The 18,586-nt window shown below is 42.6% G+C and overlaps 1 protein-coding gene across 2 annotated transcripts; it reads right to left on the reverse strand.

The window, feature by feature from the left end:
* Positions 1-249: 249 nt before the first annotated feature.
* On the reverse strand, positions 250-15,678 carry vegfab (vascular endothelial growth factor Ab). Of its 2 annotated transcripts, XM_047573385.1 has the most exons (8): positions 15,041-15,678; positions 12,996-13,038; positions 11,889-12,085; positions 11,196-11,272; positions 9,045-9,077; positions 5,337-5,411; positions 3,544-3,687; positions 250-2,165 (listed from the first exon to the last, which is right to left on the reverse strand). In XM_047573385.1, exons 1-8 carry the CDS (start codon positions 15,092-15,094, stop codon positions 2,144-2,146), a joined length of 645 nt encoding a protein of 214 aa, XP_047429341.1. In that variant the 5' UTR covers positions 15,095-15,678; the 3' UTR covers positions 250-2,143. The 2 variants fall into 2 exon arrangements, with proteins under 2 accessions (XP_047429341.1, XP_047429342.1); XM_047573386.1 differs by lacking the exon at positions 5,337-5,411 and having other exon boundaries at positions 15,041-15,676.
* Positions 15,679-18,586: the final 2,908 nt, after the last annotated feature.

Genomic DNA, 18,586 nt, shown 5'->3' on the forward strand with positions numbered 1-18,586 from the left:
AGATGCCACTAAATCCTACACACTGGATATTTTACAATTACCAAAACCTTCAGACAAAGGCCTCCCCAAATAAACTGCTTCAGTTGTGTAACTAGCTCGATCCCATTTCCCCTCTTCCAGTTATTTTCCCATTGAAACATAAACCTTTGGCTGAGAAACGGTAAGCAGAACGTTCCTCTGTTTTCTCCTGCGCTCCTAAATGATTGCCTGCTACGGTCGGTTTAAACAGATGAAATTATTGCACACTGCTTCAAAGTGCCATTTTATTCATTAGGCTTAGTATCTGTCTGTCTGTCATGAAAAGCGTGCAGGAATTTCTTATTTCTCTGTTCTGTTTTCTTTCAGATTACATTCTGCAGAGGTTCTTATTAGAGGTGTGAGTATCAGCTCGCTGCACAAAAAAATAAAATCACGGAAAACTGTTGCCTAATTAAATCTCTTGGAAACACAGCATTCACAACACAGCAACCTTTTCCTTATTTTATATAAAAACAATATGATTTGAAAATAAATATGCTTTACTGTTTTACATAGACACAGAAAACATGTTAATAGTGAAGAAGAGACAAAGAGATCTAAAAATAAGGGCTCTAAGACTGATGGGAGAAAGGATGCAGATCGTTATCCAAATTTAAAACAGTGGTGGTGTCGTGGTAGTGTATGCTGAGCTGCTAGCAGTAGTTTATTCGTATTTGCATTTTGCACGACGGACAAAACACAGGTCCGCTACTTACTTAAATACTTAAATACAACTTACTAATACCTACACACAGATGTGCACATCAAAATGCAGCAGAGGCAGGTGAACACACATTCATACTCACACATGGACACAAACACGCAGACGCGACACAAGTTAAAATTCTACACAACAACAACACCCACACCCTTAGATGAGAGGGGTTGAAAAGGAGGAGATGTCATCCGCACGTCAGTACAGATGATCCACGTAGGGAATGTTAACAAATCATTTTTTGTTTGTTTTTTTTTTTGTAGTTTTTTTTCCTTTTTTGTTTCATAGAAAAGCACGGACAGTCTCCGTGCTGATAGAAGCCATCAGTGACCTTACACATGGGGGAGATAGGACAGCCACAGGTAAATAACACTGCATACATAAATAGACCAAATTAAATATGGATAGAAGAAGAATACTGAAAATACTCTATAACATTATAAATTATCTAGAATGGACTATTGCATAAAGGGATATTAAGTATGTACAAGTTCAGAGAAGATGATGTATTATCAATTCTCTGTTGAGTTCAACAGCTAGCAAAACTACTTTGACAACCCCCTCTCCTGAAAAAGAAAACAAAAATAATTTAAAAAGCACTCGAAAGATTTCTCAGTACATTTTGTGAGGCACAGTTTTCAAATGGAATCAAGCTACAGTATAGGATATTTTCAGTGGTTTTCTTGAAGGACATAGCAAAACAATAAATGCTATATTGATGACCAGTATCCCTTTAAAAGTATATGGCACTCTGGAGTCCCCTCTGATCCCAACAGCGGCACTGTTTTAAGTCCACGTCAGTCCCGCCTCACTGTCCTCAGAGGCAAAGGAAGCGATATCTTGAAGAGACCGATTCAAGCTTTTGCGTCAGCTGTCCCCGTCGTTCAGCTTTTTTAGTCCAAAAGCAAAAAGCAGGCATCGGCCGACAAAAGTCCATCCATCATTTTTGAGAGGAGAGCACGCCCATGTCCTCTTCAGTCTCACCCACTGTTTTAGCAGTTAAATATATCTAGAGGTTTTGCAAAGTTATGATTGACACACAACCACAGTAGACTCATATCCAGTGAAGTAATTGCATACAATGAATTGACAATAAGACTACACCTGCACTGCAAGCCTGTTAGAAATGCAAAACCACATGGCAGCTATTTTGCTTTTAGTCGTATGATGTTTAGTTATGTTCTGTAGCAGCATAACAACTCTGTACTCTTTTTTTTCTTTTATCATGGTCTATATACACACAGATATACAGTGGGAGGAAACTTCAGTCTTTCTTTTTGTTCTCTCTCAGTCAGTCCAAGGGGAATGCTTTCCACAGAGAAGAAGAGCTTACGGTTCAAAGGTCAAAGTGCTGTGCTGTGAAATATCTCTATATTCCTTCATCTTGTACATCTGGTGCGCCCACTTCTCTCATCTTCTTGGCTTGTCACATCTAAACAAAAACAAAAGAAAAAAGAATCATGAGGACAAAAAGTATCTGGCGACAATATGACACACAAACACACAGAGCTGGAATAATCCTGGTGACATTCACGCTAGTTAGCATTAGCCCTCTTTTAGCGTCTGCAACTCTGGTTCGAGCTCCAACGTTCACCTCCTTTTAGCTCTGGTTTTGTCTCTGCCCTTTTCCAATGCTTTGTTCACATCACCAACCAGGCACGGGCTACAACTCGTGTTCAATGGAAGCGGGTAAGACGAATCAACAAACCGACGCCCCTCACTTGTGGCTGAACCGTGACCGCACTCCAGTGACGCAGAGCTCAATCGACCAATCGCTTGTGTTTGTTACGGCAGTTCGTTTTTTAAGCTGGAGACGGCGTAACAATGTCAGCGAGAACACTCCAGCGGTGACTCATGGACATCGTGACTGGTCACGCTTGGTCATTGTGTGCTCAGCATAGGGGAAATATCAGTGGCCTTCACTGCTAAACACTCCAGGGTTCCCCAGACAGTAACGTACGCTGCTTACTGGCGTACGGTAGATTTTTTAATTTTTTATTTTTTCAACTGAGCAAGCTGGAACTACTACTTCACTTCAGCTAGTGGTCTTCAACTTCAACCATGTAACCAGATGAAGACAAAGAAATCCACTAATGCTAATACGACAACAATGGGTGCCATGCACTTCTTCTTCTATTCTCCAGAGACAGTCCTTTGCTCAGTCACGCGAGTTAAAGTAGTTTGCTGCAGTTGCTAATGGCTGCAGAAACCAACAAGCGTCGCGGACGAAAAGCTGCACAACTGCTAACGTTTTGGTTTAAAAAGCCCAACAAAATGCACTTGTGGAGACGCTAAAACATTCCTCACAGCTGAGAGGAACTGCGTTGTCACATCATAACTCTTAAGTGTCACGTCACTACGAGATTACACATTCTTTGTCAGCATTTAAAGGACTACAGGAAACTGCACACATTCTTCCAACATGACAGTCTGCTTATTTTACATCACCGTAATTGTTGCTCCCATGACACCCGCCAGCCGTTTAGTCTGATGTCACTTTCCAGCTTTTTTTTTTCTATCTGTCTGTTGGCTAAAAATGTAATCCCTTTTCCATTTTCATGGCTCGTCTCTAGACAGGAATCAGTCTGTGAAGCTGGTGTTATTCAACTCGCTGCAGTGTTGCGTTTGTACACATGGTATGTCTTTGACTGAGTTGGATATGATATTATAGTAGTTTGTAGTAGTGACTATAAAATGCAAGAAAAATTGTGTAAACAGCTAAGGATCCACTATGGCAAGTCATTGTTATAACTGGCCAACAACACCTGAAAGCTCCAATTTGAGTTTTGCTCTGTACCAATTACACTTACTTGCAGGTCCTCTCATTGAGCTCTAGCTGGCGCTCTTTACAGTATTCATCTGTGTGTTTGCAGGAGCACCGGCAGGTGGCAGGATCCTGTACAAACAAACGCTTTCTCCTCTCTGAGCAGTGATCACAACATGGCTCACAAACACTGGACAGACAGAGAGACAGACAGAGATGGGGAGGAAGAGGGAGAGGCAGATTATCACAGTGTACTGTTACCACCCGTAAGAAAGGTCGCCCTTAGGTCAACTCTTTCATATTCTCCTCCAGGCCACTGCCAAGCTGGTTTGCATGTGACTGTTGGGTAGTATTGCACACAGGTTCCACAAAGCAAGCAAAAAAAAAACCCCCAAGCAGTAAAGTTTTCCTCCCCACACCGGCTATCCCTTCCTCACTGATTGGACCACTCGTAAACGACTGGTGTGTGTTAGGCATGCAGTGAGCAAAGCTCATGGGCAGGTCATGCAACACAAAAAGACATATGCCGTAGTGGGCTTTAACCGCACACTTGTCGCTCTCACTCTTACAAACAGTCAGCTCTTGATAAAGAACACTCAAGGGTCTGTTTGGTGCACCTTTAAGAAAGATTTCATTTTATTGAGTGAAAACTGAAGGCTACGTTTCCCACAGAGAGACATAAGATTCAAAACAGAGGCGGAAAATGGTCTAAATTACATTTCTTAGCAGGAAGGAAGGCTCAGATACTCTGACACTGACATCTCCATGTACAAATTACACATGAACATACAAACAGGAATCCATTCACAGTATGAGCACTGAAGAGACATGAGATCATCTTCATATTAGTTTTAAATAAAATACGAGTTATTCTGTATGCTTTCAGAGACAAAAATAAGGTAAACAAAGAAACAAAAACAGTACTTGCTAAACAATAGGCTGGTTTACAAATCCCCCACAGCCTCCCTCATCCCTCGAAAAAAGGCCAATAGATAGCCAACACTCATATCTTCACATTACATAAAAAGTACCAGCATTAGGCACAGGACAGCAAAACCAGTTTGTAAAGATGAAAAGAACAAAGAGGTAAAAGGAGACGGGTACGAGACACAGCAAAGCAGCACAGACTCAACACAGGTGAACACAGGTCCATGATTCCCATCATGGTGATCCCAACGCAGATACCACAACAGTATGAGCCAGTCTGCAAAGCCATGCTGGTGGATCTGTGATCTGTTTCAGTAGAAGGTTCAGGTTACAGATAACAGCTGATCTAAGATCTGTTTATGCCAGCTTCTTTAAACGTGTCCATCATCAATCAGACAGCTAGCTATCTGACAGGACGTTTGAATCAATGTGAGCCTCGGGTTTTGGCAGTTTTTTATGATACATTGCTGCATCTCATCCCAAACATTGCTCAAGTCTCATCCACAAGGAGTGACATTGTTGCAAACGTGGTGCTGCTAAGGTTAGGAGGAGATAAGTTGGAGATTTTGAGGGTTTGTGATGGGTTATGGTTCAGGTTTTGCAAGATGGGATGTGGCCAAATGTGTTGCAAAATCCCCGATTACTGCTGTTACATAAAGTTTCGCTAAAGCTACGTTAGCAAAACACGGTGTCTAACAGGGCTGCCGAGACACTGATATTCTGAATGTGTAGAACATGGCTGACGAGACAGAGTTAGGACAATACACGGAAGCAACATGCTAATTGGTGTGGCTAACGGGCAAATTAAGTGGCACATATTAAAAGGGGCAAAAGAGCTCCTCCCAAATTAGCTTAATTATGAGAAGCGCAACACTCAAGTGCAGGTAGGTGGAGAAGGCAGAGCTGACATACGCATCGTGAATAGTTTTGTCGCGGTTTTTCTTTCGTTTTCTCTTTAGGCCTTTACCCTTGCCTGTCCGGGATTTTCTGCAAGAGAAAAAGGACAACAACGCAGAGAGATGCCTGAGAGACTGGCGAGAGAGATCTTAAACTAAAAACTGCTAAAATCAACCCCAATTAACACCAATCTTAAATTAAATGTATAGAAATCAAAAAGCCATTTGTTGTTTGATTACTTTTACTGATTGATTTGTGGTTACACAAGTGTTCGTGGACCACATCGCGAGCCCTTCACTGAGGGACGATGTGAATTCGAAGACTGCAGGGAAACAACTCAACCAAAAGTTGAATTTAAATTACCTTTTTAAAAGGTAGAGGCAGCCATTGAAATGTGTGTCTTAATATCTCAAGACACACCCAGAATAATCTACCCACTGTGCGCGGTTTCAACACATCTTGGAGCTTGTGAATGGTTCGTGAGAAAATCTCTTTATTGTCCAACTTGGGTTCAAAAGATATTGATTTTTTCTTTAAAAAAACAAAAAAAAACAGCACAGTGTGTCTACAGAGAGTGACAGCAATTATTAGTCTGAAGCTTGCCCCAGGCAGAAGCTTCCCACGAGAATTGAGGACAAAGTCCTTGGATATACTAAAATGGTATCTTTCAACCTATCTGGGTCGTCTCTTTATAGCTGACTCAACTTGTTTTTTTAAGCCACAGAACAATGAGAACACACTTTTGTGTGCTTATGAAGCATACACCCAGAGTTTCACAGGTGCAGGATGGATTTCATAAGCATCATCAAATGCAAGTCAAGTAAGGGAAAAAGCTCTCTACCTACAGTAAGAAAAGCAGTATACAACTCTACTAAAAACCTTCGTTATAAATAAACACAACAATAAAATAAAAATAATGATTACAAGTCTCTGTATCTGCTAATGACAGCTAGTTTATGTACAATACATTATTCTGAGTTTAAAAGGCAGAAAAAAATATACAATAGTAGAAAAATAAATAAATAAAAATGTAAATAAAAATAATAATAAAACAGTTTATCGCCCCAGCTGGAAAGCATCAATAATAGTATTGTAAATACTATACGTCCACAACATATAATAAGGTCAGGCACAGTCCCATGACCTCTGAATCGTACACACATCCCAGCACATGTGACCTTACGTGATTGTCATTTAGTCACATCGTCTTTTTCTTTTTTTTTTCATTTTACTCATAACGCAGCAGCAGGTCAGCGCTTCATAATCAAGTTATGTCCTTGATCTCATAAACATCTGCTTTCTGTCTGGAGTGACAAATGTTTTCCCCGAAAAATAAGCATCAAAATCCAATTCTGCCACAGGTATATTAGGTTTGCCACACAGGTCACAAAAGGTGACGGCACAGTCTCTGGAAATATGGGATTCAGGGTTTGGTTCCTCGATCGAATTGATTCCATCGGAGGGAACCTGGTGGTGCCTCTCCTCACACCAGTGCGACGGACACCAAAAATGGCAGTCAATTTAATCAACCCATTACAGGCATGAATTTTTCCTTTTTTTCATGGAAAATAATGTATTTTACTCGACAGTGCCTTCTGGGCCTGCACTATATGTATTTAAAGGCCCAGACTCTTGGGAGTTTGTGAAATAGTTACTTAAATTGCGGCAGTCAAAAAAGCCGACAAGGCTTGAGCGGTGGTGGTCCCAATCAAGTACAGAACTGCCATCCAGAAGGTCAGGTTTGAAGTCCTGATGTGTTTCTACGCTTGATCGATGTTTTTTTTTTTTTTCATTTTGTGTCTTTTCTTTCTCTTGTTTTCATTTGCTTTGGTTGAGTCTGAGCAAGTTTAGGAAAAATCAGGATTTGGGATAAAAATACACCGTTTAAAATGGGCACAAATCAGTTTGATATATTATCTTGTGACTATTTCACAAACTCTCCTCGGACTGGGCTGAAATACCACAAGATTTGGCAACGAGTGAATTTCAGTGTCGGAACATTATGCATATGACACCATGAAAGTAGGGCCTTAGCAGCCTACAGCCATGCTAGCAGCTCTGGGAGGTTTGGTTTAAGCACAGTAGTGCTTTGAGCTAATTTCTAACATCAGCATGCTAACTTGCTCACAGTTACAATGCTAGCATGTTGATGTTTAGCAGTTTTGCCATGTCCACGGTAGCTGTTTAGCGTGTTAGCATGATGACATTTGCTAATTTTCTGCAGCTGGTGAGAATGTAGTTAGTTTTACAAATACTCAGTCCAAGCAATTTAAGTGCTATGTGAAAAATCAGGGGCTAAAGTTACTAAGATTTATCCTCTGGAGACCATGAACGTGCGTCCCAAATTTCATGACGCCCCGTCCAGTAATTGTTGAAATATTTCACATGAGCCAAATATGAATGTCATTGTTGCACTAGAAGAAAAGTCAGGAGATTGGCCACAGTTGAGATTAATACTCAGAGGATCACGAGTGCGCGGAATCCAATTACAGTCCAATAATTGTAGTGATTTTCAGTCTGGAAAAAGTGGACTGTATGGCAAAACAGACTGGCATTGCTGTCCTTAGAGCCAAGCTGCTGGCATGGCTAAAAATAACGTTTTGACATTTCAAGGAAACGCTGTGTATCCAAATCACTCAGTAACATACGGAGTGTGAAATTCATAAATGGGTCAAAGTGACACCCCGTTGGCCACTGGATGACAAATGTGACAACATCTAATCCGTCGACAGGACGAGGCTGATGTGTTGCAAACCCAAAATTCCCACTTTTAACTGTGCAGAAGTCCAGTTTGACTGTGGACCTCCAGAAACTTGTTCCACAACCTCAGCAACTCACGACTCACTCTGACAAACTTGGAGACCTTCCGCTACTGAGAGGAGAGGTTAGAACCCCACGTTAAAACTAGAACGAATGCATAACAGCATCAGAAACAGAAGTTGAACGACCCAAAGACCAATACTTTGCAGAAGCACGTCCCCAAAGCCGGCCTCGTAAACAGTTAAAGCAAGGTTAAAGAGAAGGTCTCAAAGCTAAGACTTATCTATAACAAATGACCCGACATAAAACCAAAATACCAACCAACAACAACCCCACAATGGAAAAATATTAACAACAACTCGGGGAAGCAGGATTAAAGAGTTTTAATGACCCTTAAGCACACTGATTTCTGTAGCATGGGCAGGGAGGATCACTCAAGCAAGGACTATAAACACAAACTTTTAACGGGTCTTCAAAAACACTGTTATCTAAGTCACAGCAGTTAGGAATAGAAGTAACAAAAGTTAAGTAGGATGTAAACAGTAAAGAAGAGATGAGAGGAAGGAGATAGAGGAGGGTAGAAAGGTGTAAAGGGCAGGTAGAGAGGGCAATGACCTCATCAAGCGTCACTCATTCACCTGAGTGGATTTAGTCGGTATTCCCCGTGTTATTCACCTGAGAGCAGCATGCTAACCTGTGCTCACTATAAGATGATCTCATGTAGCTCGTCCACTTCATGAAATACTGTTGTACTTGATGGGCTTTCTTTTTGTTTTTGCAAGTATGTGAGAGAAATGCGGTGCACAATAGAGCCTATAATATGATGTCAGAAAGGCTGAGAGTCGCAGACGACTGAGAGTGAGAGTTTGTTTGCAAATCACAACGGGAAAAAGATCAAATCTCAAGTCCCCTTTGTTTCCCTCCAAAATCCCAATCTCCATGCAGAAAGAGCGCTGTACTCACTTTTCTTTCTGTACTTTCGCTTCTTTCTTTAACCTGAAAGGCAGGAACAAAACAACATGGCATTAGATCACGGCGTGCAATTGTTTCCTGGTAAACAGATACATATCCAGATCATCAGAGGCCAGAGGCTGATTATCTGATATTATCATGGGTGAGCACTCATCAGCCCTTTTCAAATCGAGTTACATCTCTGACCTTTACCAGAAACTTTGATAAAACTGGCTTTCACTTTCAAAATACTTGGCTTGGTAAATGAAGCGGAGTTGTTGGGAAATAACACAATATACACCCAGGGAGAGACACAAAGGGGTGTGCTCATTGATTAATAGATGGACGATGGAATACAATAGCAAGAAGCCATGTTTGTTTCACTTCTCGCCCATGTGACAACTCTTGCTGTTGCCGTAACAGTGTGGAGCAATAAATCTTTTGGCACACTCTAGAGGTAACAGTTGGCCAAAAGTGTTAGGAAACAGTATTTCCTTCACTAAGGCCATGGGCTCATGGTGCAACAGCTCTACGTAAGTGTGCTGAATGCAGCGTGAAATGTGCGCATTTGGTGTATCTGTATGTTATCTGATGGTGACCGAACTCTCAGCGCCCGCGCGTGCTTTACGCACTGCCATTCGCGGGGCACCTGGATCCAAGCGAGATTCGTGAGATCTCACAACAATCCAGCAGTTATGTGTTTGAAGTGTGGACAGATGGCAAGATTGGTCCACACATTGGTCTTATGAGGAACTGCTGGCAACATGCACACGTGTGTTTTCCTTGGAAAGAAACATCAAGATTTAATGGTTTTTAAAGCTCCTAAAACTCTGACTTGTTCCTCTCCTGTACGGCATGTGGTTCGTTTATGTCAGCTGCCAATTATTCTCTTTTGAAAGCTTTCGCAGTTTCTGAAGACTTAGGACGTAGGAATTCATATTCTTTACTTAAACAAAGGTAACAATGGTACAAATTTTTCATTTACAGCTGCATTGAATTCCACTTGAGGTAAACGTGGAGTAGTTTAGTTAAAATGACATTTCTACAGTATATATCATGGCCTGATGTCAGGAATTTAAAACAGAGCTACAGAAACAACAATTTTTTTAGGTGCCTTAAACGTTTATAGCTTCAACTTAGTCATGAACTACTGAATTAGACCAGCTGTAAGTGCAAAGTGATATATCTTTAGGGAAAGACAGAGTGGTAAAGGCTCACTCCAGACAATCGTTCAAAGTTAGAACAAGCCGCTCAAACGGGAGACATAAAGAGATATAAACTGAGCGACTCGGCCCTGAGCCAGATGTCGCCCCTTCACTGTTTGTTTTCTTGTTGGATTTTCCCGAAACGTGGGAGGATGATGCATGTCCCCCCAGAGCTTCTGTGTCACAGTTTGTTAATTCATGTCACACAGCTCAATTCTCTGCCAACATAATCTGCAAAAACGAAAAATCCCACATTTCAAAGTGGGCTCAAGATGACACGACACGCGGCAAGCGAAGGTGACATATCTGGTAAGGATTAGCTTGGAGACATCTGTTTGGCTTTTAAATGTAATTTAATTGTGCTTTGGCAGTAAAAGTTAAACAACAACCAAATGACACTAAGGTTTAAACTAATGTCACTAATTTGAGCCAAATTTGGTTGACAGCGCTTATCTCTATGTAAACTTTATAGATAGACTGGAGTAAAACCTGAAGAATAAATGGCAAACTAACCCATAACATTCATAAACCTGTACACCCTGACACCATGTATGATGCACCGCATCATAACTACAGCAATCACACCTATACAGTTCTTTAACCTGCCTCTACATTCCACAGCGGGAAAACAACATATTAGGTCTGTACCCAGACAAATGTATCTCCTTTACCTGAGCAACGAGATGGAATGAGGATAAACTTAAGCGACATGGAGGACGACGTCCATCATGATATGTTTAAACCCGCTCTGTATTTTTTATTTTTTTCCAGATCCAAGAGGCAAAAGAAGCAGAGATAAGACATACATCTACCTGATATGCATCTGCTGAATGTGTCAGGGGCGAAGTAAAATCTATAACCTTACGTATTTTGGCCCGGCCTCTGCTCTGCTACACAATGGAGCAGTGATTTTTGTTGTGTTGGTGTTTTGTTCGAGTGTGTGTTCAGGGTTTCTTACCTACACTCACATGCGCTGTGTTCTGTAAAACTCAAGAAAACATCATTTTGTTGCTTTAGAGGGCTTATTCTTTTAATCTGCAAGACGAAAAGAGAAAACAGCATATTGTCAAACGTTAGAGCTGAAAAAACATACATGCATGATGATGCTATTTATAAAATCTTTTAAGGTTTTGACCGGTGCACTTATTCGTATACAAATACAGGTCATATAGGAGCTCTGTGATTTTCTACTCTGCTCCTCACGTGATTAGATGGTTTAATGGTTTCCATCCAGCAAGAGCTGGGATGTACCAAGTTTTGATTGGTTGAAAAAAACTCTACTTTAGCTAATCATGTCAGAGGATGGTGGAAAACATCACGAACACAAGGATAAATGTCGACCCACAGTCGCACGCACAGGCTCTCGTATGGGACAAATATGAAAATGAAAATTCATGCAACAATAGAGTTCATTTTTGCCCAAAGGTCACACCTAAGCAGCCTTTGAGCGACTATGGGCACTTAGCCTGACTGAAAGGGCTTTAATGCTAAGCTCTTGGAGGGCTCTAAGCCGGTCAGGGGAACAATTGCGCAGCCTCTGCACCCCTCTAGTGTGACATTTGGGCAAAAGTAATGTACTTCGGTGTCGAGCTTAAGGAGACAAATGAAAAGTGACGCAAAGGAAAATTCACTTCGTGTTAGTGCTGCTGACCTCCATTGTAATGTTATAGGTGGACGTTGGCGTGCACTGCAGCATCTCGTCATTGCAGCAGCCGGCACAGCGTGTCAAGACCACGCAGGACGGGATGAAGATGTGCTCCACCTCCTCCGGATACTCCTGCATAATTTCCACCAGCAGCTCCCGAGGCTGACACAAGCTCTTGTTGTACACCTCCATTAAAGGTATCACTGTAGGACAGAGTCATGGCATATAAAGTTATAAAATGGCTGTGGACCTGTAGTCTGTATGACTAACTTGTGAATGCCAATAACACACACCTTAACAGATAAAAACTGTATTACATAATTGGCGACTGAAATGAACAAGTACTTTATCTATAAATCTACGCTGACCCCATCTGCGGCCTCTAGTTTTTGCTGGAATTGAATGTCACCCCATTTTTTATAGCTCCATGTCTGCCCTGTTGCAATTCATCTTGTCTACAGCTGTGTGATAACAGCCTGTAGTCTGCCGTTTCACCTTCAGTCTACTCCTCCCCCCCGCCACCCACCCACCCACCCACCCACCCTCCATCTTTGCAGGAGTTCTGCTCTTGAGAAAGATATTAGCACACAGACTGACAACACCTCCAAAACATCACTCAGAGCAGTAGTGAGCCTAAAACAACCCCATCGCGACTCCCCTCTGGGAGGCCAAACCAAACACTTCAGGCCTGAACAATGTCTTCAAGTTCAGCTTCTGATTGTCCAAATTAGATTGGGCAACGCGGGGATTGTGCAAAATGAAATTGTGGGCCAAGAGGGTGACATTCCGTTCTATAAAAGATCCTGGTCTCTATAACATTTCCACAGCTTAACCTCAAATAAGAAGGAATGCTGCTCAGGATGGAGATGCTCAGTGGATGAGATTTAAGGGTGAAACTGGTATATATATATATATTTAAAAAAAAAAAAAAAAAAAAAGCCAGTCCAGGGGTATAAATCTCTGCAGGGTCAAGCTACAAAGTTGTCCACTAGGAGGCGATAATTTTCCTCTAATGTCAAGGTGAAATTCAAACCAGCCCCTTTCTGCTTGGCTTTGTGCCAAACAGGGAGACCACCACAGACTGTATTCCCACGGTGCCTGTAGGACACCTACCGTTATGTGGACCTCTTTCTGTTTCCTTCGGTATGTGGGCACTCTGCAAGAAAAAAGAAAAAAAAGTATGCTGTTAGTTACAGTACATTGTGCAAGAATTCATTTTTTTCCATAAAAAAAACTGCCCATGCCCTTTATTTATCCAAAGTTGTGCAAAAGATATATTTGCATTTTGACATTTCTGTTGAAAATATGAAAACCACAGTAGGTATCTTATCTTGGCTTGGCCTACATACAGTATAGGGGGGCAACAGGGGGCAAATGTTCATACTATGTCTTCTATAAGCAGTGATTTTAACCTAAAGCGTGTTTGAGAGTAAAAAATAACAGACTGTACTTTATTTTTTATATAAATTACCCCAGAAAACAACTCATTGTGTGTTTAATAGGATATATCTCACTGAGTGTGGGGTTTAAGACCTTATATGGCCAAACATCTGACCAAAGGTACAATGTGCCAGACAAGCTGACCTAAGATATGCCACATCGGCTACGTGGCAACGCTTCATAATGAAACCTTCTTAACTGCCGTGTTGCTTGGTTGAGTTTCAGCCACCGAATATTTTAATGTGTGGCTCCACGGCTTCTAAGCAACACGGATTAATAACCGTTGCCATTAAAACCGGTAAGAATGTCAGCCTGCTACTTTCCCCCCTCACAGGGGGTAGCTGTCACCACACCAGTCTTGCCACAAAGGATTTTTGGCAACTTTCCATCCCTTTCGTTACGCGCAACGCTCCCTCGTCTTAACGCGCGCACACACACGCACAGCCCTCTCCTTTCTCCCTTCCCCTTTTTTTTCCACACAGAAGCGCGCGCAACTCACGCAATATCTCGCCAATATTGCATGAGACCTGATCCTGTAGAGCCGGCATGTGCTGAATGAGTCGGCGCTTTGAGCTTAGAAACTCTCTTCTATTCCTTAATGGAAAAAAGGTTGGATTGTGTGGAGTCTCCGCCCACTTCTGGTGGCGTGAGAGGGTCCAACCTTGTGGGCTGAGAGACCCCAGCCCCTCCAAAAACTCTATCTACTGTATTATTAATGTGCTGGTGTCAATCTGCGAACACGGACCCTTAAAATGAGTGATGATATGTCGGCTGATAATGAGCCGTTGAGCTATCATCCCGATCGTGTTCCGTGTGGACTGGGTCGGCTTAGCTGCCATTAAATTAACTAGTTATTTAAATAAACACTTTAACTGGACTCTGGAGAGGACTCGTACTTTATAAGGGTAATGAGATGCTCCACGAGAGAGAGAGCGAGAGCTAGGGAGGACCTACGTTTCCGCCTCAAACATCAGATCCAAAGTGTGGTTATAAATCTCGCAAAGTCCAATCATGTTGCGGGAAATCGCGCAGCCTCCTACCGAAGCGGTGTGTGGCTGAATGTTTTTTCCTTCTTCCACCTTGACTTGAAACCTTTGCTCAAAGCCATACGACAGTCGATTAATGATTATATAGAGAACGATTCACAGTGCGCTCTCATACAGCCATTTAAATCCGAGTCCGAGCGGACGCCCGCGTTGATCTATGAAGTAAAACTCGGTCTGTTCCGAAAAAAGAAAAACGACAGTCGGCTGGTTTTTAGTTTGAAAACTACTGCCTGCTCTCACTGGAAGCGGGCTAACATGTGAGCCCGGAGTGAACCTGCTAACATGTCCTAATTCAGAACGGAGCCGCTGCGCCTTTAAAGCGTAATAATATCTCCAAGGTGGTTTTTAGAGCAGGCCCACAATCGACCAGCGACAAACTTCACAACATTATTTCAAAATCATCACTTATGCCACATTTGCCGTACAAAAGGCGCATCACCCACGAGCGTGTGAGTTAGGTTTATATAGTGGCAGCTTTGCGTAATGGCGTTTTAAATCTCCCCAAAGCGACTAAACATTTGAGCTTGTTTAAAGACGAGCGGTGACCTAGCCAGAGGAAAGACAAGGACAAGCTAGATATTAATGACCAGTCACTACATTTCGCAAGTGAAGGTCAACTAATATATATGTGTATTTATTTTAAGTCCAGTTTGTTATCCGGAACACACTCACCTTGACAGCTGACAGCGTCAAAAATAATAGTGTCAAACTGTCAATAAAGTACATTGTGTAGAGAATCCAATCCAAGACAGGCGACGTTTTAAAATTCAACAGGCCAATGCGGCGATTTGTCCTCAAACATGAAGTTTACAACACGCACAACAACAACAACACAAGTGGACCGGCTAAAACTTCTCTAAATAAGGGGCCGGGGGTTGTAATAGCAAATCCATGCTGGTCCCAAGGTTGGAGCGTACAATCCTTTGCGGGTTCACTTCTGTCTTCTCAACTGTTGCCAATAATTTTCAAGATATCCAGAAACACGAGAATCCAAGATGCACAACGTCTCACATTGTTCCGCAGCAGACCTTTGATTTCTTGCAAGGGAGTAGCAATCCACATTACAAAAATAATCCCATGCTTGTTGCGCCAGCCGTCTCCCCGTATGTGAGCATTTGAAACTTGTAGCCTACTCCTATGTGCAACTTGAACCCCGTGGACCAGGATGACGTTCAGTGAAAGAGAAAACCGCGCCGACACGTAATCGTCCCGCAAAAGTTTATACGTCTGCCCCGGCTGTCAGCTCTCTGTGGCGGAACAGAACGCGTCCTTCCCTGCCTGTGTCTTTCCATACAGTGTGTTGATGATGATTGGTCGATCATTTACAAGAGAGGTAGGTGTGTCCTCTGTGGGCTGATACAGGGCACTGCAAGTTCTACCTACACGTTGACTCATGTGACCATCAGCAGTCAGCTATTAAAAACGCAGAGCCTAGATCAGACGTGCCGGTCTATTTATTTATTTATTTATTTATTTATTTATATATATATGTGTGGAGCGAAAAAACGACAAAGAGGGCATCCTGATGTTGTGATATTTTATTATAGCCTGACCGGCTGAAGTAATATCCACTATTGCCATGCTTTTGATCAGTTTCATCAGCCACACTTCAAATACAGGTTGCGTTTCGGCGCACGCATTAAAAAAAAAAAAAAAAAAAAAAAAAAAAAAAAAAGCCCCATCAAACACACATTACGCCCTCATTTTGGCAACAAATGAAGTCTTATTGTGGCTATTCCAAGTCATTCCCGGGGGGTAAATTATCGGTGAGCACATTATTGCGCATAAACGCGATAAAGATCACCTCCGACGTGACTCTTGTGGGTTTTTTTTTTAATGTGAATATTTCATTTCGTTGTTTTCGTTGGATGGACTATTATATAAAACATAAAGGGTCAAAAGTGTGTTGGCTCGGACCGGTGTGAGCTGTTCACCACACCATGTCATTTCCAGTCCCAGCTGGTGATACAAGGGCAAGTATTTTCCAGTCTTGTGGCTACTCGGGGCCGCGCTCCAAATATCCCTTCTTTCCATGAAAGAGGAAACCCAACTTGCCGAGTGTGTCCGAACACGTAGCCTATAGCCTGCCCACGTCAGTGTCAGCAAAAGGCGTGCGTGCGCCGTGCAGCGTTTAACGTCGGCTCCGACAGCCGGGAGTTGCCACCGCGCACACTCGCGGAAAGTGGAAGCCTGCGCGTCGTGACTTCCTGCGAGTCACTTCACCGGAGAGCGGATTTTCTGTGTAATGTTCCCGCTCAGCAGCGCAAGTCACCTGGTCAGTCACTCTGAGCAACAGCTGAGACCCCAGGACGAGGAAAAGATGGACAGGGAGAGAGAGAATCAGAGAGAATCGGAGAGAAGGGGACTGTGATGCTTTTGGAAGTGTTGCTGTTAGTTCAGGACACGCAGCAACATCTCCACTTTAACTCTGGAAATAAGAATATGTACACATGCCAGTGATTCTAGAAGTTTTCCCATTTTTTAACAACCCCTTTAAAAATGCCGTTAAATACATAGAACCCAGTTATGAATAAACAGAAAAATGATGGATAATGGCCTCTTCCATGTGTCCATTATTAGTTCAAGCTGATACACTATATGCAGTCGCTTTGATGTTGCAGTTTGCTGACATGAAACCAAACAACGTGCCTTCCTACTATTTAATCTTGAACAAAATGCACCTCATTTCATAATCTTACAAAATCTTTTGGCCACAGATCTGAAAGGCACCCGATAAAGGAGTGAGATATGAAGTAGCCTGCGTTACAAACACTTAAGGAAAGTACAAGTGTCTCTGAAGTGGACTTAGATAAATGTTCTTTCCTCTTTTCTTGTAGGCTGAAAGACAAAAACAGCTTTAAATTCACCCTCCATTCGAGCCCTGAAAATGGAGGAATCAACTAAATTGATCAAGGGTATATAAAACCTATCACAAACAAGCCTGAGCGGTGTGAAATGTTATTGCTGAATTAGCTGTTGATTCATATGTTCTTTCATTCGCTCTGCCTGCAATATTTCTATACATTTGCGCTGGTGATATGTCAGTGTTGGATATCTTGATATAGTAGAGTATAGTAGTGTTGCCCTCTCCTGGACCATGAATCCACTGCAGGAGCAGCAGCAGTGTTGCATCTACCCTCTGTTACACTGACAGATTGATAGACACTAAAGAAATGGAAAGAGATGATAACCGCGTAATGACATACGCCTGCTGCTATGCGTCCACCACGCTGGACTTGCCCGCTGTTACTCACCTTATTTAGCGGAATAAGACGGGGGAGAAAATGAGACAGACAATGAGACCTTACACTAGACCGAACTGAGGCATGATGGAGCAAGAAAGCAGAGAAGCAGAGGGAGTGAGAGATAAGGAGAAAGAGGGCTTTTAGGAGTAGAAGAATTCAGCTGTAATGTAACCGGAGCTCTCCTGAGAGGAGTCCCTCTGCCTGGTCCGCGGTTTAAATTGAAGAATAACACTCGGGGGGTTGATTAGCAGTGTCACCGAGCTCCTGTTTCTGCTGACTCAGCGTGTGCATGTGCGCACCCAAGTGGGCAAGGCTGCAGTGGATACAGTACGTGCGTGTACGTCGTGGTTTGTGCTGACCCCATACATCCGTGTATCCAAACAGACGCGTTTTAATGAGAACGCGCTTCCTAAGAGGACAATAAACAGCCTCCCCTGCGTCTCGTCTGCGCACTGACGCACATAAATGTAAACGTCATCTTGTAAGCAGGAAACCGGGGTGATTCCTGTCTGTGCTGTAGGGCCCACAAGTGTGGTCTAATGGGCCAGCAAGCACTGCATGAGCAGCTACTTTGTCATGAGGAGTAATTAGTGGCGCTGTTTACAGTGTAGTCGAAAGTCAGGTTGTTTTAAGTCAGTCAATGTTTGGCCTTTTTCCACCGTGAGCAATCGCGCCATGAGCAACATCGGTCTGACTTTATGCAGCTGCACAAGTACTTTTCCCCACAGCCTACACTGCAGACGGGCTAGGCCTCACCAGAGCTCTACCCTGACAAGTTCGGAAGGGTTCCAACAACATGACAAAACCAATACAAAACACCCACCTAACTAGTTAAAATGGTCATGTAAGTGCGCATTGATGACGTTTGGCAGCATTAGCATTGTCATAAGCCTGAATGATTTCTGTTGAACTCAGCCCTGTCGATCTTTATGACGAGGTTCCTGCTGCTTTTACTCTCAAGTAGTTGCACAAC

Source organism: Mugil cephalus, chromosome 21 (genome assembly GCF_022458985.1).
Source record: "Mugil cephalus isolate CIBA_MC_2020 chromosome 21, CIBA_Mcephalus_1.1, whole genome shotgun sequence".
Lineage (NCBI taxonomy): Eukaryota > Metazoa > Chordata > Actinopteri > Mugiliformes > Mugilidae > Mugil > Mugil cephalus.